Source organism: Balaenoptera borealis, assembly GCF_965194805.1.
Source record: "Balaenoptera borealis genome assembly, chromosome: 13".
Classification (NCBI taxonomy): Eukaryota; Metazoa; Chordata; class Mammalia; order Artiodactyla; family Balaenopteridae; genus Balaenoptera; species Balaenoptera borealis.
The window spans coordinates 40,466,905-40,494,757 of record NC_138870.1 but is presented as its reverse complement, the minus strand read 5'-3'; the positions used below and the strand labels follow the sequence as shown (position 1 = coordinate 40,494,757).

General features: G+C 59.3%; 1 protein-coding gene across 6 annotated transcripts in view; it reads left to right on the top strand.

The window, feature by feature from the left end:
* The window catches only part of HDAC7 (histone deacetylase 7), a 35,874-nt gene that overhangs the window by 5,573 nt on the left and 2,448 nt on the right, over window positions 1–27,853 (top strand). For 2 of the 6 annotated variants that reach the window (XM_082349356.1, XM_082349358.1), the window contains exons 2-23: window positions 10,176–10,226; window positions 13,445–13,858; window positions 14,154–14,265; window positions 14,826–14,941; window positions 15,164–15,289; window positions 15,671–15,762; window positions 15,945–16,040; window positions 16,177–16,357; window positions 16,560–16,756; window positions 17,005–17,178; window positions 18,336–18,555; window positions 19,831–19,964; window positions 20,128–20,248; window positions 20,510–20,559; window positions 21,788–21,895; window positions 22,824–22,879; window positions 23,059–23,146; window positions 24,258–24,377; window positions 24,602–24,699; window positions 26,255–26,373; window positions 26,989–27,122; window positions 27,441–27,525. In XM_082349356.1, the coding sequence (XP_082205482.1) occupies window positions 13,492–13,858; window positions 14,154–14,265; window positions 14,826–14,941; window positions 15,164–15,289; window positions 15,671–15,762; window positions 15,945–16,040; window positions 16,177–16,357; window positions 16,560–16,756; window positions 17,005–17,178; window positions 18,336–18,555; window positions 19,831–19,964; window positions 20,128–20,248; window positions 20,510–20,559; window positions 21,788–21,895; window positions 22,824–22,879; window positions 23,059–23,146; window positions 24,258–24,377; window positions 24,602–24,699; window positions 26,255–26,373; window positions 26,989–27,122; window positions 27,441–27,525 (2,794 nt within the window). In that variant the 5' untranslated portion in view covers window positions 10,176–10,226; window positions 13,445–13,491. Of the gene's footprint in view, window positions 1–10,175; window positions 10,227–13,444; window positions 13,859–14,153; window positions 14,266–14,825; window positions 14,942–15,163; window positions 15,290–15,670; window positions 15,763–15,944; window positions 16,041–16,176; window positions 16,358–16,559; window positions 16,757–17,004; window positions 17,179–18,335; window positions 18,556–19,830; window positions 19,965–20,127; window positions 20,249–20,509; window positions 20,560–21,787; window positions 21,896–22,823; window positions 22,880–23,058; window positions 23,147–24,257; window positions 24,378–24,601; window positions 24,700–26,254; window positions 26,374–26,988; window positions 27,123–27,440; window positions 27,526–27,853 lie in introns of those variants that run through there. The other 4 variants (XM_082349355.1, XM_082349354.1, XM_082349357.1 and 1 more) reach the window with 4 other exon arrangements.

Sequence of the window (27,853 nt, the reverse complement as noted above, 5' to 3'; positions counted from 1 at the left end):
GCGGGGCAGATCTTTGGCTGGGCGCTCCAGAGCTTCTCCTGGGCCCTTGGGATCTGCTCCTCAAACTGGGTGAGACTCTGAGCCGGGGGCTTGGGAGGTGTTGGGTGGGGGCAGCGGATGACAGCTAGAAGGCAGTGCCTCCCTGGTTCCCCCGGCAGCCCTACCCCTTCACCCCCGTCTCAGGAGGTTAACTTTCACATCAGCAAAGCAGCCTTCAGACCCCTCTCACCTCCAGGCTCTTCTCGTGCTAGATTTTCCCTGGGGCCCCAGAGCTGCCGGCTGCAGGATGGTAGGGCCCTTTCCTCAGAGAGCTGAGTATCAGAGGAGCCCTCACATAAGAGAAGAGGCCCCGTCTGGCCTCCCACCCTCCAACCCGCTGCCTGGAGTCTTTCAACCCTGGGCCTCCTTTAGGCTGCTGGGTGCAGTCACCCCCTGGACTCCTGTGTCTCCCAGGCCTTCTGCCCAGGATGGGGAGGGGACACCTCACGAGGAGGGCCCTGGGCTAAACTCACCATCCCCACCCCTTCACCAGCCACTTCCTTTTTTCCCCATGTTGCCTGCAGGGATTGGAAACCCTGGTGGGCAGAGACCCTGGGCTTTCAGGGCGAGCCTGGTGGCCTGGGGGGAATGAGGGGACCCCATCTCTCTTCGGGAGTCCAGCTCAGCTCTCTTGCACCCCGAGGAGGCCAGCTCTGGCTCCTGCAGCGCCCCCCCACCCCAGCCCTGGAAGTGCCATTCCTCCCTCCCCCGCTGCCAGGATGACAGGGAGAAGCGGGGCAGGCGGGGAGCCACAGGTTCGGAAAGCGTCGGGGTGGGGGAATTCGGCGACGGGGCGACGGGGCCGTAACCGTCTTGTTTTGCTCGCCCCACAAACCTGCACGGGCATCCGCTGCGCCCTCCTGGGCGTTCAGGTTGTGGAACTGCTCTCAGAATGACGGGCTGGTAGCACCCGGTTGGGGCAGGGGGTGGGGGTGGGGTGAAGGGGGGAGCCCCAGGCCAGGGGGAGCTGGAGGGTTAAAAATAGCAGCAGCCGGGTTTCGGTTAGCAAATGTGGAGGCGGGGAGCTGGAGGCGGGGCAGGCGGCAGGCCGTGTTTGCCCGCAGCTCAGGGCTGTGTTTCCCCTGGGTCCCAGGAGTGAGTCACGGTGGAGCCGCTGATGAGGTGCTGGCACAGCACCCCACCCCCACCGGGCGAGGGGCTGGGCGCAGGCTTCATCTCCAGGGTGCTAGAGGCTGTGCATCTCCCTTCCAGGCCTTCAGAGCCATCTTGAGAGTTGGGCCAAGGAGACTGTGTGATAGAGGGGAAGAAGCTTGCCATTCTCAGACCAAAGACCTGGGTTTGAATCCCAGCTGAATGGCTATGGGACCTCGTGCAAGGCTGCCAAGGGCTCTGAGACTTGATTTCCTAGTCTTTCATGTGGGGATTTGCTCATACGCGCGTATTAACACGCGGTGGATTCTAATGCGCCCTACAGATGTGAATGATCACCCTCGACTCTCCTGTGCCCATTGCAAAGCTCGGCAGAAGGGCCTTCCGAGTGAGGACACAGAGGGAGGAATGTGGCAGCGTCCTTGTTTCTCCTGCAAACCACTAAGTGTAACCTTGGGCACAGGGCTCTCTGTGCCTCAGTTTCTCCATCTCTGTAATATGAAAATAATAATAGTTTCAAGCTCCTGGAGTTGTTCTCAAGATTAAAGTAAGTAAGGTTAGCACCGTGTCTGGTATGAAGTCAGTGCACACAGAATATTATCACTATTATTGATGTTATTGTTCATATTTTTGAAGGTCAGGGATAGGGAATGTTAAAGACATGAAGAACAGAAACTGGGCTCAGCCCCAGTTCACAGGAAAAACCAGGCCAAATTCACTGTTCCAGATTCCTCCACCCATAAGGGCCTGGAACAGCGGGAGTCTATAGCCAGAAGTCACAGGGTGGACCCCTTCTCTCTTTCACTCCCCCACCCCTGGCCTCTCCCAGTGAGGCAGGATGCGGGGGAACCTGAGGGCCTCGCTGCCAGCTGGCACTGGGGAGGGTCTGGGATGGGACCGGCCCTGATGGCCCTGCTGTGGAGTAAGTACCTTGCCAGCATCTGTTGGGGTGACCTTTATTTTAGCCCCCTCCCTGGCAGCTTTTAAGAGGAGCATGAGGCAGAGGAGGGATGAGAAGGTCAGTGATGTCAGCAGTCAGTATTCCCAGCACAGTGGCCCTGGAAGGGGCAGGAGGCATTTCTTTCAGGAAATCATCATTATTCAGCCTACAGGCATCCATTAAGTCAGTCCTGACTTGGTGCCCAGGCCTGTGCTAGGCCCTCTGTATGATTCGGGAGAGGCGGAGGATGCTGAGCTGTAGATAATGCAGAACTCCAGAGGATATGGGGTCCAAGAATGTAATACGTGGAATCAGTGAAAGCCCTATGTCCTAGTTCTCACGGGAACCAGAGGTCGCATCCTGACTTTGCCGCCCATTGGCAGTGCCATCTTGATATTGTGTGGGTGTACATATACACATCAGTTCTGTTTTATTATTACAGAGGCAGTTCCTGTGCATCGTAGACAATCAGACAACACAGAGGAGCAAAAATGAAAGAATAAGAAACATCCCAATCCCAGCAATGGGAGATCACTGCCACAGTACCTCAGTGTACACCTTCCCATCTCCTGACGTGCCTTTATATATCGTGCTTCTTACCAAAACAAGACCATACCACGTATGCCATTTTTTTCAGTCAGTGATCTCCACCTTCCAGTGCAGTAAATTTTCATCTCATCGAATTCGCAGTTGGCTAGAAATTGTCCTTCACAGCTGGTTTGTCCAAATCTGTACCCAGGACTATGCATCTGGCTTTTGAATTCCCTGAAAGCTGTGTAAGCACCCTGGCTGGATCTGTGGTCTGGAAAAACCCCAGCTGAGCGAGTCTCAAGGGCATCCGTGGCCACAAAAGGGAATCATGTCACCTGGAGAATCTACCCGACAGAGTTCTGCCATCTTCCAAAAATAACAGGCAAAATGAGTGGGATTCTGGGGCATAACTGGGATGGGGATCTGGTATTTACTGTCATGAATATTAATGTGGCATCCCTGTGAGTGCCAGCATTCATAGCTTGTTGCTATTCACGGACTCATATCCGTGATGCCCCGGGCCATGGAGCAGGCCAAGGTCTCGCTGTGGCCTCTGTCTCTCCCTGCCCCAGGTCCAAGGGTGCTGACGGCTGTTTGGTTATGTTCCTGGTCCCCAGGAGCCTGCCCTGAAGATGGGTGCTCCCTTTTGCACTTGTGGGTGCCTCCATCCCTGCCCATGGCCTGCCCCGGTGTGTGAGAGAGGAGAGAGTGCGAGAGCATCCCCTCCCTGGGGGATTCGATTCACTCCCAAGTAGCTGCTCTGTGGGTGTCTTGCTCTGGTTATGCAACCTGCATTTTAGACAGGGCTTGACAGTTTCCAGAGTGCTTTCACACAGCATTGATCCTCCAGGGCACCTGGGGGTTTGCTTGTTTAGTTATACCCTGCTGGGGGCAGTTTACAGGAAATGATACAATGGTAATATGTACATTTAAAAAGCAGGGAAAACGTAAGATGAAAAAGGAAGTGAGGATGGGGTCGGGGAGTGCCTCCTGGGCATGAAAAAGCATGTGCGGGACACGGGCAGAGAGGATTCTGTTTTTATTTTTGTTGTTGTTTTCTGGATGGAGTACCGGCGCTGTGGGAACATGTGAGTCACGCCCAGGCCTTCAGATGTTGGGACCGCACTATGTCCTGTGGCCCCTTGGTGGCCTTACCTCACCTCGGTGGGTGGGACTAGTTGTAAACACCAGTGTAGTGATGATAGCTTAGGTTCTGGAGTCCCAGAAGCCCCACTTACCACCTGTGTGACCTCGGCAAGTTTCTTAACCTCTCTGAGCCTCAGTTTCCTTCCTTTGTAACGTGAGGATGGTAGCAGTATCGACCTCATAGGGTGGTTGTGAGGACCGAATGAGACGGTACAAGTCAGACACTTAGCACAGTAACCAGCACCCAGTAAGCATTCAGCACATGGTTGTTGATCATACTAATATTACTAGTTACTTCTAATAATAAAATAATAATGATGGACATTAGTATCGTAGCTTAAGCTTTTCCCTGGCAGTCTCGGGAGTGGGCCGAGTGGCCTCGTGGGTGGCACAGGTGAGAGGAGCCGGGAAGGCACATGTGGGAGAGGCAGAACCTGCGGGAGGCAGAGGTGGGGTGCACAGGGAAGCAGGGTCTCCAGAAGCTGAGGGATCAGTGAGGGCAAGGGCATGAACAGGAGACCTCAGAGGGGAGAAAGGAGCGGCTCCGAGACAGCCCCGGGGCGGTGACCGTGCTTCCTGTTGGGGCAAGCGCTGGCCCTTGAGAAAGACTGGCTGGGGCTGGCGGGCGGCTAAGAGGGAGCAGCTGGTGTAAGTGGGGCACCAGGGGGTGGGGGAGGGGGAGAGACAAAGGCAGAAGCTGATAGAAACTCGACTCTTCTCCCCGTGTTACAGATGGGGGCCCCATCTTGACTGCTCGGGCTGTTTTGCTTATGATAGGAAAGATGGTGGTTAGACATCATGCTGAACTTCCTATTTCAGGGATTGGTGCTCCTGGAACAGGGGAGTGAGGGTAAGTGGGAACCGGGGTTTTTGAGGCCTTTCGGGAGCTGGGAAACCCTAGGGCAGGCTGGACCAGGGGGCTGGGCCTGGGACTGGGGGAACCTGCCTGCTCAGGGGTGCCGCACACCCTGAGCGAGTGGCTCTGCCCTCCCCTTCCCACCTTCACAGAGGGCAGCCGGGGAAGCCTGAGTGGTGGGCTGAGAGGCCCCGGGAGCGGGAGCGGGCCGGGCTTGGAGGGACTTCTGTTTTTCTTTGCCAGAGGGCAGTGAGGCTCTCCAGAGAGCGCCAGTCCCAGGAACTGCCAGCCGCTCACAACTCAGAACGGCCCAGCTCCCCCTGCCATCTGTGAGGAGAGGCCACAAAATGGAATGGACTTGGGGCAGGGACAAGGAGCCAGGGAGGACGCTTTCCCACCCCCAGGGAGCTCAAGCTGCCGCTGCCATGGTTACGTCTGCTTCCTGTTTGATTCATCTCAAACAGCAGAAAGGGGGGTGCCAGCTCCCAGCTCGGGCCACCGCTGCGTGGGGCTGTTTACAACTGCCCCATGTGGGATTCCCAGAAAGAGACTCCAAACCGGACATCCTGCGGCTGCAAAATACCCAGGTGTCAAGAGCTAAAAATAGCTGCCCCAGGGCCCCAGGCGCGGGGAAAGGGGCATGCTGGCTGCGGAGGCGGAGGGCCGGCCTTGCGGCCCTCACGTCCAGCCTCCTGCCTGGCGCACAGCTGCTGAGCCTGCAGAGCGGCGGCCCCCTGCCTCGGCCTGACTGGAGGCCTTTGTCTGGGCAGGTCCACATCCCAGGCCGCTCACCTGGGAGCCGAGCCTCTGCCCGCCCCGCCCGCCCAGCGGAGCATCTAAAGAAGGGATGGGGCAGGGCCCCCGACCGCCTGGAAGATGAAGCCAGTGTTCCTCCAAGCCCCCATCCTGTCGGTCGCCGGCCCCTGTTCCCACCTATAGTACGAAATCCTTTCTTAGAATCTGCGGAGTCAGCAGTTGCTATCTATAAGTGATATGGGGGGATTGTCTTCATGGGGGCCCAAAGGTGGAACAGGCAGCGTCTGCCCTCTAACCTGCAGCAGGGCTGGAGTTTGCCGCTGGTTCGGGTCTCTGGGGGGCTATGGGACTTTTTGATCTTTCCCTGTGCCCTGCCGGGTCCTGCATTTGCTGTCCACCCGCTGGCCTGTGGGAGTGGAAGTGCTGGGGAGCAGCAGCGGAGAGGATCGCTTGACAACATGGATTCTGGAGCCCAGTTGCCTGGCTCGAGTCCCAGCTCAGCCACTCCCATGTTATGTGCCTTCAGACAAGTTATTTAATACTGCTGGGCCTCAGTTGACTAATCTATATAATGGGGATAAAAACAGTAACCACCTCATAGGTTTGTCATGAGGGTTAGGCGAATTAGCAAACGTGGGGCACCTAGAACAACTCCTGGCACACAGTAAAGTGTTAGTTTACAGAAGTTCAGATGGAGGAGAAAGAGAAGAGCCTGTGGTTGGGAGAGTCGGGTTAAGAGATGGGACCGGGAATACATCTGGGAGAAAGTGGACTGTGGCAGACGAGGGGAGGACACAGGTGGTACCAGACACTGAAATGCTTGTGCCAGAGGGAGGCTGCAGTATGAATCACGACCATTGCGGGAGCACCCACCGTGTGCTCCCTGCTTCACACACAGCGTTGCTCATCTCAGACGACCTCTTCCCAGTCCATATTCTTATCCTCTCATTTCAGAGGCATAGCCAAGGCTTGCCCAGGCTGCAACGTGTCCCTGGCTCTCCCTGCCGGTCACTGAGGGAGTCAGAGTTTGAACCCACGTCCATCTGACCTCAAAGCCAATGTCCTCTGTGCTGTGGACCCTCGCTTCTATTACTTCACGGGGCAGGAGTTTCCAGCCAGCGTGCAGCCCACTGGATTCTGGATAAATCTGAGTAATAAGCAGCTTGGTGCCAAGATAATGAGCAATAGAATTAATAACCAGCAGAGAATTTCTGGAAGGGGGACACAAGAAACTGTTAAGAGGGGTTGAGTCTAGGGAAGTTCTAGGGAGTTGGATGAGTGAGAAACTTCTGGTTTCATACTTTCAGGGGCTCTTTGAATTATTTCAAAGTATACTTTGAAATAATTAGTATACTGCAAGTAGTATACTTTTCAATTAAAAAAAAACAAAAACAAAAAACTGTGGGCTGTACCTTAAACTCCTTAAAGTGAGAACCAGGTTTTATTCACTTTTCTATCCCTTCGAGACCTGGACCAGTGACCTCACACAGAGGTACTTAGTACCTGCTTTGGGGATCAGCTTCTTCGGTTTCCCCCTGCACTGGTCTGGTCCGGCCTGGCTGTACCACTGACCTGCTGGGTGACCATGACATAGGCCCTTGCCCTCTTTCTTTCCCTCCCTGGGAAGTGAGAGTGTTGGCCTGCAAATCTCTAAAGCCCCATCAGATCCAATGTACACTGCACAGTCCTCACTCTGTGTCAGAGAGTCAGGCAGCCATGATGTTCTCTCTTCTGTTCATTTATTCTCGGGCCTTCCTGAAGCCATTTCACCCCCAGCTTTGTCTTCTTTGCCAGCCCCCCACGAAGTCAAACTTGGTCTGCCCGTGTCAGGGGAAGCAGACCCGAGCTGAGGAGGGCGGGGTGGGGGGTGGAGGGAGTCCGCCCTGGACCCAGGGCTTGGCCTCTTGCTCCTGCCTGTTTTCCTCTGCCTGCAGGGCCTGGGTCTGCCTGCTTCTCCTTTTTCAGCTCCTCAGGAGACCAGGGAGGGGGACACAGCCTCGACAAAGACATCGGAGGCGGCGTTAGGAGGGGGCTTGTGGGTGGCGTTGCTCCTGGGGAAGCCCTCCCCGATGCAGGGCTGGCAGCACCGGGAGAGCAGGTGGTCAGGCCGGGCTCGGGTTTCCAGTCACATCTGCTGGGCAGGTGAGGGCCTGGGGCAACAAGGGAGGAGTGGGAGGCCAGCTTGTGCTTAGGGGACAGAAGAGTGGCATTTGTGTCTGCCCTGGAGGTTGCTGAGGGCCGGGGTGGACCCATTAGGGTGGGATTTCTGGGTAAGATCAGGTGTCTGGTTGGGGAAGGTGACTTGATAGGAACCTCAGCACGAGGTAAACTGCCTCTTCAGCCTGACTAGAGTTGCTTCCAAAGAAGATAGAAATAGGGGGGTGGCCAGGATTCCAGAAATGAGAGCTCTAAACCCAGGTCCGGAGCTGTGTGGAGAAGGGTCCAGCCCTACGCAGTGTTTTCTGTCCCTCGGGTCCATTCACTCCTGATTTTATTTCAGTCTGACCCCAGATTAGTGGTAACAGCGCTCTGAGAGGCGCTGATGAGAAGAGGGGTCCCCAGATTCATCCCCAAGCCTGGGATGCCGCTTTCTGGTTTCAGTACAGCCGCTGCCTGGGTGCCTTTAGATACTTTCCTCTCTCCGGTACACAGGAGAGCTGTCCCCAGATCTTATCTCTCTTGCTCTGGGATCTTCTGAATCCAAAGGCTCTCAGTACAAACCTAGGGGGTTGGAGGAGAAGCAGAAGTTTTTCGAGGCATTGCTTTTAGAAGCTGCCCCTGTCGGCAATACACACACACACACACACACACACACACGCACACACACACACACACACACACACACACACACACATGCACACACAGCTTTTCTGAACAGAGTTTATATCATCATAGATCATCATCACAGAACATCCCTTTTGGGCCCCGTAACAAACACTACAGATTTCAGGGCCATTAGCTTTTGTCCTATCCAGAGGGTGCACAGTGTCCCGAATCCATGGTTACCAGGGGAGCTGGGCACAGAGAAGCTGGCTGTGCTCCCACGCGTGAGAGCCGCTGGCCAGCCCTCAGGCAGGGACCGAGGGAGCTAGGGGAGAATTCCCAGGAGGTAGGGACTGGAGGCCAAGGACCCCAGGCCAGACACGGTCTCCGGGACTGCACCCGGGAGCCCAGTTCAGAAACCTCTCTTGGAGGACCAGGTCCCGCAGAAGAAAGGGGAGGTCCTAAGAGAGTCCAGGGTGGGGGGCTACCACATCCTGGGGAGGGGAGGCTGCCTCCCGTACTCCTGTTCCCTGAGGCTCACAAACCCTGAGAAGCACACATGCCATGTGCTAGGCAGGGGGCCAGGGGAGCGTCATTGTGTTCAAGTCGCCAGTTCCTAACAGAGCATGCCAGGTGCCCAGCAAGGTGTTAGGAGCAGATGGGCATGGCTTCGCAGTGACACCGCAGAGACCCTGATTAATGGAGTGTCGAGGCGGTGGGCACAGAGTGGGCGCTGTGGGTGGTAAGTGGAGGGCGGTCAGGGTGAGCTTCATGAGGAGACGGCCTTGCACCGGACTTCAGAGAATGGGCAGCATTTGAACAGGTGGAGCGGCATTTCCCTACCAAATGTCGTCATCGGAAGCGCGGGCCACTAGTGTCTGAGGGCAGTTGGTGGGAGTCTCTCTGTGCCCAGAGTTGCTGCCTCCCCCAGAGGCTCCTGCCTGCAGGGACTTGTCCTCTTCCAGCTTCTGGAAGAGGACTGGGGCTGCCCCTTAGGCAGCAGTGCAGCGCCTGCCAGTTGTCCTTCGGAAGATACCCCTTCTGCCTGAGGAGGGCTTCTACCACATCCCCCTCCAGGAGGCGTCCAGGCTCCAGGCTCCATCCCCTTGGCCCTGAGCTGGGACAGCAGGAGGGAAAGGTGGCCTCAGGACTCAGCTCTGTCTTTCCCCACCCCAGCCAGCCCCTGGGATCCCCTGGCCTCTCGGCTTCCGACAGCACCGGCCCTACCATGGGGTTCCATGGGTTCTGAACGGGATGAGGGGCCCTGGGCTGAGCCTAGAAGCCTGGGAGAGGTGACCATTTCCAGAAGGAAAGACTTCTTTTTCAGGTTATCCACGAAAAAGGCTGAGTGGTTCTCTTCTCGGGGGGCACAGAGGCTGCAGGACCCAGGATGGGGCAGGAGGAGGAAAGGGGTTCCTACCGTGGGGCCCTTGAGCTATGCATTCCAGACCCGCCACTTCACAGCTCCCACCAGATCTGACTTGACCTCCAGGCCACGACCTGGTACCTCCCGCACTGTGGAAGCCTCAGAGAGGGCCCCAGCTCCCCTTCCAGGCCTGCTCTCCCTTGCTCCCCATCTCCCTCCTGGCATCCTTAGTGCAGTCTTACCAGCCGTGCTCTCCCACCTCGCCCCCCAGCCCTCTTCTCCCCCTTCGGGCTAGGGGAGCCTGGTTTGGCTGCCCAAGGAAGATTGTATCTGAGCACATCAGGGAGGGCTGAGGGCACCGTTGCGTACACCAGGGCCTCCTGAGTTTCTTGCTGTGGACTGAGCTCCAGCAGAGCAAGATACCTGAGCCGCTTGAAAGATCAGATGAGGAAGATGGAGCTGGGGATCGCTCTCAGGCGGCACGGGAGCTCGAGGAAAGGAATGGGGTGGGGTCTTGTCTTTTCCGTTAGCTTCTGCTGGAGGTGCCCTCGGGCTGGAGTGGGGCCTCCGGGACCAGCAGGCAGCCTGCCTGGCTTGGCCCTCTCTCCTCCTCCTCCCCCCCTGCCCCTCCCGGCAGCCGCTTCACTCCATCTCTCTTCTCTCTACAGATGGGACCCAGGTGAGCCCGGGTGCCCACTGCCCCAGTCCCCCTGGCACAGGTAAGAGCGGGCCTGAGGGAGAGTGTGGTGGGGGGTGGAAGATGTGGCTGGAAAGGACAGAAGGGGGGCAAGGAGCTGAGGGGTGGTTCAGAAGGGTGGCTGGCTGATTGGCCAGAGAGTTGGGAGGTTGGGGTTCTGGGGGAGGGGGCGAAGTTGGGGTTTTGTGGGGAAGGGGTAAGAGGGGGGATAAGAGCGGCAACTCTGGATCCAGGCTGGCCCCAGAGCTGGGAAGCACAACAGGAAAAGGAAAGGCAGGATGCTCTTCTTGTTCATGCTGGTGCAGTGAAACAGGAAGGCAAGTAGGAAGCTAATATTTATGCTCAGACCCCTGCCTCGGGGGCTCTGGGCGAGGCGGCTCGTTCTCATTTGTAGGCTCTGCAGTCCTCACACCAGCCCTGCGGGGTGGGAAGATGCCTCGTGCTGCTCGGGTGGGAGGGAGAGGACCCCTCTCCGTGGTCTCTCACCGTTCCTTGCCCCTGCTGCTGTTAGGCCGTGCTGGGCGAGGAGGGTTTAGGACGTGCCCATGGGTCAGGGGCGGGGGCTGGACCGGACGAGGGCCTGTTGGGTGCAAGGTGCACACCTGACACCCAAACTATGGCAGGGAGAAAGGAAGGCCGCTGTCTTCTTTGATTCAGTCATAGCCACCAAAAGCTTACAGGCAGGTGGGGAGACAAGATATACAAGTAAAAAGAGAAATAATGGTCGAATGCGATATGTGACCAGTTCCAAAGGAGGGGGCAGCTGATTAAGGAGTTTGTCCATCCATCCAAGAAACAGTAAGTTCACCACCTACTGTTATTTAGTTCTCCTAGTTGTGTAATTTTCTAAAAATTTAAAGACAGAAATTGGAAAAAGAAAAAGAAACATTAATGAACCCCACCTCTGTTCCAGGGCACCGAGGACATAGAGATTTATTCATTGAATCAAACAGTATTTATTGGGTGCCTGTCGCTTGCTAGGTACTGTTCTAGGTGATGGGATAGTGAGCGATAGGCAAAACCAAGTCCCTGCCCTTGGAGCTTAATTCAGATTCGGTACCTGCCTGGGCGGTGCTTTCAGGGCACAGAACAGCCAGCGTGATGGAAATCCAGAAGAGGGCTTGACGCAGGGCACTGGGCTGGGTCCAGGAAAGAGGGAAGACTCCAGCTGGGCTTGGAAGTCAGGGTAGGAGCTGGAAAAGTAGAATCAAGGGAGGAGGACGGCACCAGCAGGGCGACGTTGTGAGCTAAAGCTCAGCGGACGGAAGGTACATGGGCTGTGACGGGACGGGAGCTGACGGCTGAGGGGGAGGGTCCGTGTTCAGATGTGGGAGGCAAAGCTGAGAGAAGCCGGCTTAGCATCAGGCTGTGGAGACCCCCAAATGCTGAGTCACCCTGAGAGGCGTTGCCAGGGTTGTAGGCAGAGCCCCTCCCATGTTCCCAGCAGCTTTCTGCTCTGGAGGCCAAGGCAGTGCTGGGAGAGAGGGACGGGGCCGCTCCCAGTCTGTATGGCTGAAGTCTGGGTGGCCTGCCCTGGGTGCCCTGAGGGCCCTCTTGCATCACCAGGGGAGTCACCCCAGAAAGCCAGGACACCTGACGTGGGAAGACTGAGACCTTTCCTGGGGCGGGAGTGCAATGGCATCAGAGGCCCAGACGGAAGCAGAACGAGAGAATTTGGGGGTCCCTGGGTGGACACATGAACAAGAGGTGGGAACATCAAAGCAGTGCATTGCCTGCTCTTGGCCACATCGGGTGCCCAGACACCCGCTCCGGTCTCTTGACATCCAGAGAGTCGTGAGGGCGTCTCCCTCCTCTGCTCCTCTCGTCTCCATCTCACGGTCAGAGAACGTGAGAACAGACACCGCTTAGTGACCACCTGCTGCAAGCCCCTCTGCCTTTGCCCAGTGAGAGACCCCTCTGGGGGTGGGGCGGGGGAGGTGGCTTCCTGGAAGTCAGTGGGAAGATGGAGCCGGAGCGCTGGCCTCAGCAGGACGGAACCCGAGCTCACTGTGCCCCGAGCTGGGTGGCCTTGGCCAGGTCCCCTCACCTGCGCCTCAGTTTCCTCTTGTGGGAATAGTAATAACTACCTCCCAGGGCCTACGGGGGTGATGAGGTAAAAGGGTTTGCAGCGAGTGTGCACGTGTGCCATGGATGTTAAGATAATGGTTGAGTTGGGCCCGGACGCCGCGTGTCCTCACTCCCCAGCTGGTCTCTGCCACAGCCCTCCTCAGTCCTGCCAGTCGTCCTCAGCTCAGGCCCGGAGGACGGCCTGCGGCTGCCCCCATCCGGGAGGCCCGGCGTTGGGTGAGCTGAAGGAGGCCTCTCCGGAAAGGTCTCCCCGCTTGTGTGCCCTGTCTGAGGGCACTTGCTCCCAGCCCCACCTGCTTCCCCTTCTCCAGGATAACTGTCCACCTCTGAGCACCTCAGAACGTCTCTGGCTGCTGAGCCCAGCCTGGCCCAGCAGGCGGTGCTGGCACAGGACCTGGTCTGGCAGCTAGTTATAAATAGCCCCTGCATCCACAGCCCTGGCAGGGTGCTCCTGGCGTGGGTGCAGGGGACACTCGAGAAGAGGCAGCTGAGGCTGCTGTCCTCGCCACGCCAGGCCCAGAGCTGGCGTGAGGGTACCCGGGCGCAGGCTCCACGGGCATGTGGGCTGTGCAGGCCCAGGGTGCAGGCCAGGGCTGGCTGTGGGTTTGAGGCGCCTCTCCTTTATCCTACGGCCTGGGATAGAGTAGGGAGGATGGCAGCGGAGAGGGCCTGGGACGCCCTTTGGGGCTGGAGGCTGAACAAGGGGGACTGCCTGTCCGATCGCTGTGTCTGAGCGCAGCTCATCAGAGGGCAGCTGGGCCCAGTCCTCCTTCCAGGGTGGGAAGAAGGGAAGGAGAGGTCAGGGCCCAGAATGCATCACTAAAGGGCCCTCAGCCCATCTCTAAATCCCTGCAGCCCCCAATCCTGGCCTGGAGGGGCACCGTATTTCGTGGAAAACTCTATGCTTGGAGTCAGAAAGCTCAATCCAAACAGCACCAGCGATAGACGAACTGTGTAGTTTATATGACCTCCTTTTCTCATGGGTGAAACAGACTTGAAAATAACTACCGTGCAGGACTGTGGTGAGGGTGCAGTGAGGAAAAGGTCCCTGGAGGGTGTTTTACCATCGTCAAGCGAATCTGAAGGAGGCTGGTTAGGTAACCGTGCACCTGCAGAGCTTTCCGGCCGACCCTGCCCTCTCTGTGTGCTCAGGCTGCCCCAGGCCCTGCGCAGACACGCCAGGCCCTCAGCCCCAGCCCATGGACCTGCGGGTGGGCCAGCGGCCCCCGGTGGAGCCCCCGCCGGAGCCCACGCTGCTGGCCCTGCAGCACCCCCAGCGCCTGCACCACCACCTCTTCCTGGCTGGCCTGCAGACCCAGCGCTCGGCGGAGACCATGAGGGTAAAGACAGAGCGCCCCACGCACGCAGCAGCCTCGAGCTCAGACCCGGCACCCCTCCCTCCCTTCAGCCTCCCCAGACCCTCGCCTCCGTCTCCAACTCCTCGCCCCTCCCTGGGCGGCCGGCCCTCCCCACAGCTCTCAATGGACACGCCGTTGCCCGAGTTGCAGGTGGGGCAGCAGGAGCAAGAGCTGCGGCAGCTTCTCAATAAGGACAAGAGCAAGCGAAGTAAGCATGGCGGCCTCCCCAGCCGGTGTCCACGGCCTCCTGTGTGGGCATGGGAGGGGGGAATGCCAGCCTGGGTCCCCCTCTGCTTGCTGGGCACTGCCGGTGAATGTAGGTGGGGGTGAAGGGGGACCCGCAGGCTTCACAGAAGGGGTGGGGCCTCAGGCTTGGCTCTTGCCTGAGGGGGTCCCTGGGATGCCTCGTCCTGGGGGCATGGTCAGGGCAACGGGCAGAGAATGTTCCAGGGAGGCCACCAGTCCACCCACCCCCAACCCACTGATGATTTCTGCCCCTGCAGGTGCCGTAGCCAGCAGTGTGGTCAAGCAGAAGCTGGCAGAGGTGATTCTGAAGAAACAGCAGGCAGCCTTAGAGAGGACGGTCCATCCCAATAGCCCCAGCGTTCCCTACAGGTAACTCCCTCTCCCACCTGACCCCTCGTGTCCCTGCTGCGCCCCTCCTCCCTGGATGGCAACCTGTGAGCACACATACACCCGCCCCCTCTTCCTCCCAGCTGCCCATCACCTGGTCCTCACCCCTCACTTCTAATCATAAGGCCTCCCCCGAACCCCTCTCCCAACTGATACCTACCCTCTTGTCCTTTAATTCTCTCTCCTCCCCCGCCTGTCGCACACACTCTCACACAGACACCACGCTAGCTTTCTTTTCTCTTTATATCTTCCTCTAAGCACAAAAATATCCTGATTCCTAGAACAGGAGTCTGGCCCTTACCCAAGCCCCGGGACCCTGGCTCCTATGCCTAGGTCCGAGGGCGGCATCACCAGTGGGCTGCTGGTAGGATGGGTGGCCCAATGCTGCCACCTGGAGATGGCCGCTATTCCTGCCGGCGAGGCACTTCCTGACCCTGCGGGCTGCTGCCTTCCTTAGCAGGTCCCAAAGGGTGGAATGAGATGGCTGCCAGGCCTCTGGGCATGCCTGCCCCTCTGAAGCAGCCTTGGCACTCACTCCACAGAACTCTTGAGCCCTTGGAGACGGAAGGAGCTGCCCGTTCCATGCTCAGCAGCTTCCTGCCTCCTGTTCCCGGCCCGCCCAGCGACCCCCCAGAACACTTCCCTCTGCGTAAGACAGGTGCGTGGGACAGGCCGGCAGGGACCCTCCAGGGGAAAGGGGGAAGGGCCTTGGATGAGGGTCAGGGAGGGGGGGCCTGGCTAGGCGGGGGACAGTCTGCACCCGGTGGCTTTCTCTCTGGCACTGCCTTCTCTGGCCTCTCTCAGAGAGGACTGGGAGGGAGGGCGTAGGCCGGAGACCGGGGGGGTGGGTGTGGGCCTCGTAACGTCGGTGTTCCCACAGTCTCTGAGCCCAACCTGAAGCTGCGCTACAAGCCCAAGAAGTCCCTGGAGCGGAGGAAGAACCCGCTGCTGCGGAAGGAGAGCGCCCCGCCCAGCCTCCGGCGGCGGCCAGCAGAAACCCTCGGCGGTGAGGCCCGGCGCGGTGGGCGGGTGGCAGGCCCGGTCCCTCTGGGTCAGGCCCCACCCAGACAAGGGATGCCCGCCTCAGGGCTGCCATGGGTATCTGTCGGAGGGTGTCCTACACACTCGCCAGGGGGCGAGTTGGGGCTCAACCCCCCGCCCCCTTGCTCTGTTGGCTGAGCTGCCGCCTGACCAGAAGAAGGGGCACGCTAAACAAATAAGTGTCCAAAGGCACTGGAGACTGGTAGCGGTCTCCCTTCTGCCCGCCCTGCTGGGAAGAAAGCAGGAAGCGGAGCCCGCCCACTGGGGAAGGGGTTTGTTCCTGGCCCCGCCTCTTGGCCCCGCCTCCTGGCCCCTGACTGCGCGTCCCCCTCTCCCCAACCCTCAGACTCCTCCCCCAGCAGTAGCAGCACGCCGGCGTCAGGGTGCAGCTCCCCCAATGACAGCGAGCACGGCCCCAACCCGGTCCTGGGCTCCGAGGTAAGGCCTTGCCAGGCTGGGCTCTCGGGGGCAGTTCTGAGGCTCCTCTCAGCAGGCGGCCCGACCAGGCTGGGGCCGCAGGGTCTGGGCATCCCCCACCGGAGCGTCCTGGGGGTTCTGGGGAAGGCGTGCCCGGGGTTTGAGGTCTGGGACCGGTGACCCCTGCCCTGCTCCCATGGCAGGCGCTCTTGGGCCAGCGGCTGCGGCTGCAGGAGACCTCTCTGGCCCCGTTCGCCTTGCTGCCCACAATCACGCTGGGGCTGCCCGCCCCTGCCAGGGTGAGTGGCTGAGGCGCCCTCCCCCACCCCAAGCGCCTGAGATCTCTCTCTCCCTTCTCCTACACCCCACCTGATGGCCTTCACCGTCTCCCTACTGGGGTCTTCTCCCCTGTGATGCTCCCCACCTCTCCTCCAGGCTGATGGTGACCGCAGGACCCATGCGACTCTGGGCCCTCGGGGGCCAGTCCTGGCGAGTCCCCATGCTCCCCTCTTCCTGCCCCACGGCCTGGAGCCCGAGGCTGGAGGCGCCCTGCCCTCTCGCCTGCAGCCCATTCTCCTCCTGGATCCTTCGGTCTCTCACGCCCCCCTGCTGACTGGTGAGTCCCAGCTTCTACAGGAGAGGGGCTGAATCCCTGCACCCTGCTGAGAGCCAAGCGTGGGCAGGGTCCCGTCCTCCTGTGCGTCTCCCTGCTGAGTCCCGGGCTCGCCCCCTCCCCCTGCCCCACCCCTCCCCGCTCTTGCTTCCTTCTGCTCCTGCCTGTGGTTCCCTCCTTATGCCCCCCACCCCGTTCTTTCCAGTGCCCGGGCTTGGGCCCCTGCCCTTCCACTTTGCCCAGTCCTTACTGACCACCGAGCGGCCCTCCGGGTCAGGCCTCCACCGGCCGCTGAGCCGGACCCGCTCAGAGCCCCTGCCCCCAAGCGCCACTGCCCCCCCACTGCTGGGCCCCCTGCAGCCCCGCCTGGAGCGGCTCAAACCTCACGTCCAGCTGATCAAGGTGAGTGGAACTGGGTCGGGGAGGTGGTGAGGGGTTGCTAAACTGGGACCCTGGGGGCTGAAAGAAGGGAGACTTAGGAGGGGCAGAGATCTGGAGGGTCGGAGGGAGGACGTGTGGCTCCTGGGGGCCCAGGGCTGCACGGCCACTGGAGTCGCAGCAGGATGAGGGACCGCCTCGCCCAGCCCACCACTCCCCACCGCACAGTCCTTGCCCCAGCATGTCTCTCAGCTCGCATCTCCCTTCCCCAGAGGCCAGCCAAGCCGAGTGAGAAGCCCCGACTGCGGCAGATACCCTCGGCTGAGGACCTCGAGACAGACGGCGGGGGAGTGGGGCCGCTGGGGGATGACGGCCTGGAGCACAGGGAGTCCAGCCATGGGCAGCATGAGGCCAGAGGCCCTATTCCTCTCCAGCAGCACCAGCAGGTATGGTAGTGCCCAGCTGCCCCTCGGAAGGCGTAGTCAGGAGACTCTGGGGCCTGGTAAAGATGGAAGGGAGGGAGATAGGATATCAGCGCAGGGGACAGCTCTGGGACCCACAGTTCCTCTGCCAAATCCACAGCAAGTTACAGACAGACAGACACGTGTGCACATACACGTGCCGCACCCTCCAGCAGCCTTCCCATCTCAGGGTGAAGCCGTGTCCCTCGTCCAGCAGCGAGACTGGCCTTTCACAGAGCCTCACACATTCCTGCCCTAGGACTTCTCCCCTGTGACCGCTTATACTGTTTCCAGGAAGGTGCTAGGGCAGGAGGTGGGGCAGAAACGGGCTCAGCCCTTCAACTGTGCAAGTCAAGCCATGGGGTATTGGTTTGCTGGAGCTGTTGTAACAAGTGCTGCAAACTGGATGGCTTAAACAACAGAGCTTATTTTCCCACAGTTCTGGAGGCTAGAGGTCTGAAATCAAGGTGTTGGCAGGGTTGTTCTCTCTGAGGGCTGTGAGGGAAGGAGCCGTCCCAGGCCTCTCTCCTTGGCTTGTAGACGGCCACCTTCTCCCTGGGTCTGCACATCGTCTTCCTTCTTGTCCACGTCTGTGTCCCAATTTCCCCTTTTCGTAAGGACAAGAGTCATATTGGAGCTGACCCTAACGACCTCATTTTTAACTTGAGTACCTCTGTAAAGACCGTATCTCCAAATCAGGTTACATTCTGAGGGACTGGGAGTTAGGATTTCCATCATGAATATGAGGTGGGAGGGGGCACAACTCAGCCTGTAACACGTGGTAGCAGGCCACATATGTGCAGGCTCACGCAGGTCCCTGTGTCCTTGGGTGGTTGGCAGTCTTTGGAGACAAGGAGATCCTGGTCAGAGCCAGCCTGAGGCCCCTCACCCAGGTTCTTGCCTTGGAGTCTCAAGGGCCCAGGGAGCTCTGGTGGAATAGGGTGGTCAGTCTGGGGTGCAGACCTTTCGGGGGGTTGGTGGGGACAGGGAGCTCAGCGACTCAAAGGCCAGAGCCCAGCTGGGAGGCAGGGCCAGAGGCTTCTGCAGAAAAGGGGCCTGCCTGGACGTGTCCAAGGCCGTGGGCAGAGGCGGATGGAGCAGGGTCCTGAGAACCTGGAGACTGAGACCCCTGTGTCCCTCAGGTGTACCTCTGGGAGCAGCAGCGACTGGCCGGGCGGCTCCCCCGGGGAGCCACTGGGGACTCCGTGCTGCCTTCCCTGGCCCAGGGCGGTCACCGGCCTCTGTCCAGGGCTCAGTCGTCCCCAGCCGCGCCTGCCTCACTGCCAACCCCAGAGCCCACCAGCCAGGCCCGTGTCCTGCCCAGCTCAGAGACCCCTGCCCGGACCCTGCCCTTCACCACAGGTAAGGCCCGGATTGGAGGGCAGGAGGAAGTGGCTGGGGAAGTGGCACACAGGGGCTCGGGGCAGAGGACCATGTCTGTGTCATGGTTCACTCAGGACATTTTTCGAGGCCACAGAGCACTTTCTTATAGTCTTATGAGATCCCCCCAGTGTCCCGTGGAACAACTGGTTGTTCTCATTTTACAATTGAGGAGACCCAGGCTCAGGAAATCGAAGGGGACAGCAAGCTGGCAGTCAGGCCAAGCTAAGAATTGAGGTCTCCTGACAGCTAGTCCGGGCCTTCAAAAATGATATTTATTATTGTTGCTCTACTTGTGAAAATAACTCAAGAGCATTTTAGAAATTTTGAAAAATACAGAAAAGCCTAAGAATGGAACAAAAATCACCAGCCAGTATCCCACCACCCAGAGGCAATCCCTTGTAAATGCTGCCATATTTCAGGCCAGTCTTTGTTTTAACCACATCTATAAATCCCACATACAGTACATTTTGTGGCTACATTTTGTACCCTGCTTTATTCATACTTGCACATTATGAACACTTTGTGATATAACTAAACTTTAAAAATGAGATCTTACAGTATGTCATCACAGTATTTTTGTTTAAAGATTTCCTATTGGTTGAGCAGTTAGGTGGTTACTCATTTTTCCTCATTTGAATTTCCTTGTAAATTTCTGTAAATCTCCCCCTATCCCTGGGATTGTTTCCCGAGGGTCACTCTCAAGGAGTGGCATCCCCGGGTCAAATGCTGTGAGCATTCTGAAGATCCTGATGTCCTGAGATGTTCTGAAAGTGACCCTCCCACTGGCAGTGTGCAGGGCCCTCCTCTGGGCGTCCCGCTGGTCAGGCTGAAACAGTCACTTCCCCAAAACTGCATCCGTCCTGTCACATGGCCCACTGTGGACTTCCCAGCTCCCAGTATGGGGGCGCCTATTTGGGTCATGACATCCAGTGCGAGCCCCTGCCATCAGGCCTCCCTTTGTTAGGCTCTGAGCTCTTGAGGTCATGGTCATGGTCCCCGGGCCACGTGAGGGGGGTCAGTGAGTCGGGAAGGCGGTGGCTGGGGGCAGTTGTGCTGGCTGGGGCGGCGTGCTGTGTGGGTGAGGTGCTCAAGGCTGCCTGGGTAAGCAGCTGGGGGTGTGCGTACGGGCTCTGAGGGGCAGGATGGGGCATGTGGGGCTGTGCGGGGGTGTGGAGGGCGTGCCCGGCCTGGCTCCAGGGGGGGCTGGGGGTGGGGACTCCCCGGTGCCCTGGCCCTGACCCCTGCTCTCCGCAGGGCTGGTCTATGACTCAGTAATGCTGAAGCACCAGTGCTCCTGCGGAGACAACAGCAGGCACCCGGAGCACGCAGGCCGCATCCAGAGCATCTGGTCCCGGCTGCTGGAGCGAGGGCTCCGGAGCCAGTGTGAGGTAAGGAGGCAGGGGAGGGGCTGTGGGATCGGAGAACGTGAGGGTCACGGAAGGGAAGGGGCTGGGAGGCCCTGGAGCCAGAGTGAGATGAGGGGCGGTGGGATGGTGGGAATGGCAGGGAAGGGGCAGCAGGGGCTCAGGAGCTCTGTGGGTCCTTCCTCAGTCTCTACGGGGCCGGAAGGCCTCCCTGGAGGAGCTGCAGTCAGTGCACTCGGAGCGGCACGTGCTCCTCTATGGCACCAACCCGCTCAGCCGCCTCAAACTGGACAATGGGAAGCTGGCAGGTAGGGGACCGATGGCGCCTGGGGCCCCCAGACCTCCCCTGGCTCACCCAGCCTGAGCATCCCCTGTGCTCTAGTCCTAGCTCCGCCCAGCCTGTCCCTCCAGCGTCCGGGACCCCCCCCCATGCCGCCCCTCGTCCCTCTGCTGCCCACCTCCACCCCTCCCTGCCCACCCCACCTGGCCCTCTTCTCAGAGCTTCCCCGCTCCCGGCCGGGCCGGAGGCTGAGCAGATTCAGCTCACACACCTGGACCTCTCCCCGCAGGGCTCCTGGCACAGCGGATGTTCGTGATGCTGCCCTGCGGTGGCGTTGGGGTAAGTGTGCCGAGGTCTCGAGCGCGCATGGCCACGGGCTCTCAGACCTCCTCCCTTCCGTCCTCCCAGGCCCAGCCCCTGCCTGCTTGTTCTTGTGGTTCTGCGGGCCCCGTGGGCCAGGGGCTCTCCCGTAGTGCCCCTGTGCTGGCTGGAAGCTCCCTGTGGCGGGCGTGTCCTCCTGAGGGTGGAGTCCCATCCCTCACACTTCGAAGGCATTTGGTGGATGTTGAGGAGGCTCAAAGAGCAGGGCCGAGCCCGGGGCTGGGGCTCATCTCCCTTCGTGAGCGCGCTGGCCTCCAGGCTGCTTTGCGTCCCTGGAGTGGGCTGCCCGGCCCGGGGCTGTGGGGATGCCTCTGGTGTCCTTGGCGACCCAGGCCTGTCCCTCCCACGCCCTAGCTTTCCCTGCTCCCTCTCACCCTGCCTGGGGACTTCTGCCTCCTGGCAGTGCTCTCCTCCCCTCAAAAGGTCCCTGTGCAAACCAAACCGGGCGTGTGGAGGCAGGGGACGGAGGCCCGGTCCTGGAGGGAAATGGGAGCTGTCGCTGGGGGGCTGCGTGGGAGCCGGTCAGCGCCCTGTTCACAACTTCCCATTTCTTGCCACTTTCTGATTTTTCCAACTGTTGTTGCTTCTGTTTTCTCCTCCCTCCGCTCCCTCTCTGTCTCTGTCTCTCTCTCTTTCTCCAGCCTCTTGCGACTCTCTCTGCCTTCCTCGCCTCTCTCGGTCCGCCTCGCCCTCCCCATCTCCCCATCACGCCCCCCGGCCCCTCCCTAGCCTTGAGGCCCAGGGACTGGGTTTGGGGGGCCTCCCAGCCTGGGCTAGGGGCCCCGAGTGGAAGACAGTGGTGCAGACGGCCCCTCGAGCTCCGACGGTCCCGAGGGCCTGAGCAGAGTCAGCTGGGGCTTAAAACCCCCTCCAGGCCCAAACCCCAAGTCCCGCCCAGGTAACGCCATGCCCCCTCCTCTGACCGGGGGGCAGGCGCGATGCTGCCGGCAGAGTGCTGGCCAGTTGCGGGCTGGTGATATGGACTGAAGCTGGGAAGGAGAAGTCGTGCCGGGACTGGGGGACACGGGAGGCCTTGCTTTTCTGGGCGGCGGGGCAGTGGGGCGGCAGCGCCGTCTGCCCAGCTCCCTGCCCCTGGGGTCCTGGCCGTGGGGTGGGCACCGCCCCCCGGGCCCTGGCTGCCGTGGGAGGCCTTGGATGATGCGGGCCCTGACTCTGGCCCCCGCAGGTGGATACCGACACCATCTGGAACGAGCTGCACTCCTCCAACGCGGCCCGCTGGGCTGCCGGCAGCGTCACTGACCTCGCCTTCAAAGTGGCTTCCCGAGAGCTAAAGGTAGGAGGTTCGAGTGGAGGGTGGGCAAGCCACGGAGGAAGGAGGCAGAGGATGGGGTAGCGGGGAAGGCCAGACCCGACACCCAGCATCACATTCCTCTTGGATATCACCATAGGGTTTCGAAAGGGAAATTGAGAGCTCTGGGGACCAAGATGAGATCTGAACCCTAGGCTCCTGTTACCTGGTGGGGAAGCAAGCCACCGTGCCCCGGCCCTGTAATCTCTAAGAGAGACAGGGTCACGATCATCCAGGATCGGTTAACACAGACCCGCTGTGTGACCGTGGGCAAGTTGCAGGGCCTCTCGGGAGCCCCGTGCGTTGGCAGAGCGCCTGTTTGTGATGCTGAGGTTTTACAGACCGGGTTGGCGCTCATTTGCTCATTTGCTCTGGGCTGGGCACCTTCTGGGGGCTTGTGTCGAGCGCCCCCCCCCCCCCCCCCCCGCTGTTTAGGAGCTCATAGTCCCAAGTCCTAGCTCCACCATCTGCAACCAGGCAACTTTGCACGTGTTGTGAAACCCGCCTAAGCTCCAGGTTTCTACTGTTTGTAAACCAGATATAATAACAATGTTTATCTTAGGTAGATTAGATAACATTTACCTCAGAGAGTTGTGAGGATGAAATCCAGCATTTACCCAGCGCCTAGCACAGCGCCAGGCACATAGATTTTGCCCAACAAATAATAGCTGTTGTTACAACAAAGTGATAAAAGCTAGGAGCCACCGGAGTGGGAGGTTCTGTGTTCACGGCCTGGGGGTCAGCACAGGGCCCTTGATACCCGGCCTGGTCATGGTCAGTAACGCTGGCAGCTGTTGCCCTGTGGTCCCTTCTCGGGGGAGGAGCCTGGGGATGGGGTGGGTGGGGGCAGGTTCATGGAGGTGTGGGTCAGAGGTCTGGCTGTTTTGTTGACAAGCATTTTTTCTGTTTCCAGAACGGTTTTGCTGTGGTTCGGCCCCCAGGACACCATGCAGACCATTCCACAGCCATGTAAGGCCTGGGGGAGGCCTGGGTGGGCTGAGGTAGGGGGCAGGCCCTCAAGGCCCTCCTCTTGGGATGTTCCCCCTCCTTCCTCTGAGCCTTCTGGGGCTGGGCCGGGCCAGAGGCAGGTGGGGGGGGGTGTGGCACGGGGAGGGAATGGGCTGGCACGACCTCTCTTTTCCTTCCAGGGGCTTCTGCTTCTTCAACTCAGTGGCCATCGCCTGCCGGCAGCTGCAACAACAGGGCAAGGCCAGCAAGATCCTCATCGTGGACTGGGTAGGTCCCGGGTCCTGGCCCCTTCAGGTCCGAGAGCCCTGTGGAAAGAGCCCTGAGCCTGGCGTTAGGAGACATGGCTTCACGTCCTGCCTAGTTCCGCATTAGCCTCCCCGAGCCTCCGTTTCCCCACTGCGTAAAACGGGGAAAATGCGGTGAGGATAATGCCCCCATCACGGGGCTGTTGGGAGGCCCAGAGGAGATGGTATATGGAAAGGCCTCAGCTCCCACAGGGGAGGAGCCATTTGAATGCCGTCTTCTGGCCTCTGTTGGCTTCTTTCTGCAGATCTGATCATTTCTGCCTTTCTCCTGCAGATAGCGACGGTACCAGTAATAACACATAACATCAACATACCACACATCGCATCCAGACACTGATGGTTTCACGCCTCATATATTTAATCCTGACTCTGACCTGGTTTACAGATGAGGAAACTGAGCACAGAGAGGTTAGGTAACTTGCACACAGCTCTACACCTCGTCAGTCCTGTGAGACTGTGATTTGAACCGAGGCCTGTTAGCTCTGGAGCACGACCTCATGCTCTACTTTGCATTGACATCTAACTAACTACTTTGCATTGACATCTGCTTATGGGACGTTCCTACACAGAATGGAGGAGAGTGGAGGAACTTTCCACACTTGCGCCCACGCGTGGTCCTGTGAGTTACCATGGCTCTCCCTGGAGGGGAGCGCTGGGCCTCATGGTCCTGCCCCTCTGCAGCGGAGCATGGTTTCCATCACTTGCATCACTCCATGACCTTGGGCAAGACGCAATAGCGAGAGTTCCTGACATGTGTGACCCTGGACTCTTCCCTCTCCTGGCACTAATCCTCCCCTGACACGTACTCTTTCCTCCCCTTCAGGGTTTCGTGTTATTGCTACCCCCACCTAGCGTGTTATGTACGCATCTATACATACAAGGGGAGACTGAGGCTCAGAGAGTGCCCGTGGGTCACGCAACAGTTTAGCTCTAGGAGCCCCCGTGTTCTCACCCCCAGTCTAGGCTCCTGACCCTCAGAATGGTCACCGACCTTGAAACCTTTCCAACCTGCCCCAGTCTCCATGTCTCTGCTTTCAGACCTGCCCTAATCTACTGCCCATCTCCCTGCACAGGACGTTCACCATGGCAACGGCACACAGCAGACCTTCTACCAGGACCCCAGCGTGCTCTACATCTCCCTTCATCGCCATGACGATGGCAACTTCTTCCCAGGCAGTGGGGCTGTGGATGAGGTAACCACAGCTTCCAGCCCCACTGACTTTCCCTTGTGGCCCTTACTCTGCCTCTGTCACAACTAGCTGTGTGATCCTGGGCAGACTGTTGAGCCTCTCTGAGCCTCAGTTTCTCCATCTGGAAGTGAAGAGGCTGGATGAGCTGGTCTTGCAGCACTGACAGCCTGGGATTCCTCTCTTGGGACTCTGCTCTCCTCACGTCTCTCTTGCCTCCTGTTTTCCAGGTGGGAGCTGGCAGCGGTGAGGGCTTCAATGTCAATGTGGCCTGGGCTGGAGGTCTGGACCCCCCAATGGGGGATCCTGAGTACCTGGCCGCCTTCAGGTAAGTGCTCTGGGGGCCCAGAGAAGGCCTGGCCCAGCGAGGCCACCCTCTCTTCCCTTTTTCCAACAGCACCAGGTTGGAGGTGATCAGGTGGCTTGTCAGCCTGTCCTCATCCAATTACTAGACTTTATAAGCCAGCCCCGGAGTGGGCCTATGGACGGAGACAAACAAAGGGAAAGGCACTGTCACACTGGCCTCTAGGGGCCTCCAGTCCCTGTGGGAAGACAGGAAACACAGATTGAAAGGTCAAAGGGTGCTTTATATTATAAAGTTTATAATGTCACACGTTACCAAGAGCCAGTGTTGACCTGAGTGCGGGGAGACGGGCAGGGTGGAGTGAGCAGCTCTGCACAGGGACTGAGAAACTTAAATTGTGGAGAAAGAGGGAGAGCAAGCAGGTGATGTCCATATAGGGGGAGCTGCTTAAGAAAGGCCATTCTAGGGCTTCCCTGGTGGTGCGGTGGTTAAGAATCTGCCTGCCAATGCAGGGGACACAGTTTCGATCCCTGGTCCGGCAAGATCCCACATGCCGTGGAGCAACTAAGTCCATGTGCTACAACTACTGAGCCTGCGCTCTAGAGCCCGCGAGCCACAACTACTGAAGCCCGCACGCCTAGAGCCCATGCTCCGCAACAAGAGAAGCCATCACAATGAGAAGCCCGTGCACTGCAAGGAAGAGTAGCCCCCATTCGCTGCAACTAGAGAAAGCCCGCAAGCAGCAATGAAGGCCCAATGCAGCCAAAAATAAATAAATTAACTAATTAATTAATTAAAAAAAAAAAAGGCCATTCTAGAAGAGGGACTTTGCTCAGGAGCCCTTATATCTTTCACTCTGAGGGTTCCTATACTCCATTTGGAAAAAGAGAACCCTGGAAGGAGGTCTCCATATACTTTTCTGGAGTGTTCTCGATGAGAGCTAATTCTATAGGAGCCCTGGGCTGGGGGTCCTGGCATCTGTGTGTCCAGAGCCCGGGGCCTTGAAGGACACCAAAATAGACCCCAGAGTTGGGTGAGGGATGGAGGGAGGCAGCTGTGAGGGGCCAGCAGGGGCAGAGGATGAGAATGGATCTGGTGGCCCAGGACCTCAGAGGGAGTCTGTCGCCCTGGTCAGCTCTCAGGTGGCGAGTGGTGAGGTGTGGCCAACTCAGTCCTCAGTGGGTGGCAGCTAAGTGCTGAGTGTTTCCAGTGTTTCCCTGAGGCTTAGTGATCTGCCCCTTCCTGAGGCCCTGCCCACCGCACCCCGCCAAACACACTCACACACAAACGCACCCACTCCTCTTTCATTCCCTCAGGTGCCCCATCCTTGGCTCCTTCCTGCCTCTTGCCAGTTAAGTGCCCTGGGTGGCTGAGTCCTTAGGCTCTACCAGGGACGTGGGTGGCCAGCCAGGGTCAAGGAAGTCAGAGGCATCTGCTCATGCTGCTGGGAGAGTGGGTGTCTAGGAGTCCTAAGAGCAGGGTGCCCCCAGAAAAGTTGGTGGGAGAGGGCTGGCGGGGCCCTTGGCCTCTGCGCCTGACAGCCCAGCACGGCGTGCTGAGGCCCCTTCTGCTCACGCAGGATAGTCGTGATGCCCATCGCCCGGGAGTTCTCTCCGGACCTGGTCCTGGTGTCAGCTGGGTTTGATGCTGCCGAGGGTCACCCACCCCCACTGGGTGGCTACCATGTTTCCGCCAAATGTAAGGAGGGCCCAACCCAGGGGGCAGGTATAGGGAGTGAAGGCTGGGCCGGGAGGGGCGGCGCGGCCCAAGGCCAGGGGGAGGTGGCAGTGGCTGGCCCAGGGCCCCAGCACAGACCAGGTCAGTCCACCGTGGGAGGCCTAAGTCACACCCAGGCGGCTTAAGTCCCGTAGACTGGAAGCTCGGTCACAGGACCGCTCCCACCCCAACTGTGTCCTTCCCAGGCGGGCTGGCAGCTTCTCCTGCGGGGAGTGGGGAGGAGCAGTGTTCTCAGAACAGAGGGAACCCGCTCAGCCCACTGGGCCATGGGGCCTGGAGGACGGAGAGGAATATGGTGTGGCTTAGTGACGAAGACATGGGCTGGAGTCCACGCCCTGGGTTCCGGTCCCAGCCCTGCCACTTACTAGCTGCCCTTGACCTCTCTGAGCCTTCAGTGAGGCATACTAATAGGATTTACAGGGGGTTCCATGTGACAGCACTTGGGAAAGTAGAGATTTATGCATCTGAGTCACACTCTTTCTAAGGGAGGAATCAAGCAGGGAAGTACCAGAGGTAGAGAGGGCCCACCTCTCCTCCACCGCTGCCCCTCCTAACCCTCCTCACGCAACCGTCTAGGCTTTGGGTACATGACGCAGCAGTTGATGAGCCTGGCGGGAGGTGCGGTGGTGCTGGCCTTGGAGGGTGGCCATGACCTCACAGCCATCTGTGACGCCTCTGAGGCCTGTGTGGCTGCTCTTCTAGGCAACAAGGTGAGCGGCCTGCCCCTGACCCGTGCGTCGGTGGGGCAGGGGGGCCAGCTCCCCCATGAGTGCCCCAGGGGTCAGGTAGACAGGGCGCCTCCCTGAGGGCGTGCAGATGGGCGGGGTGGGGGTGGCCAGGCCTGGAATGAGGGGAGCGGCGTGGATACCACTTCCCCAGGTCAGGCGCAGGCCAGCGTCCCCTGCCCGAGGCAGAGCCGGGAGCACACGCCTATTTGCGCTTGGAAAGCGGGGGCCCGGGGGGTGGGAGAGAGCTGGGCCTGGGGGTCCCTGAGAGATGGGTGACTGATGTACTCTTTTCTTCTGTAGGTGGATCCCCTCTCAGAAGAAGGCTGGAAACAGAAACCCAACCTCAATGCCATCCGCTCTCTGGAAGCTGTGATCCGGGTGCACAGTGAGTGTGGAGAGAGGACACCGCTGACCCCAGACTTGGGAGAAACTTGGGGCTCTGCTGCCCCCAGTGACCAGGGCCCCAGGTCTCCCAACACCAGCCAGGCCAGGGGCGCTGCTGCTCTGGAGTAGGCTTCCTACAAAGTACCCCACGATAATGGGAGGCGGCCCCCCACCCCCCATGTGTGGATACCCTCGGAGCCCTCCAGATGGACCCAGTGGGGACCAGGCAGGACTGGCCTCCCATCCCCAGCTGCTGCCCTAGGCCAGGGCCCTGCCCACAGCAACACTCAGGCCTTGTTTGTGGAAGTGCTGGTTCCCACCCTGCCCCT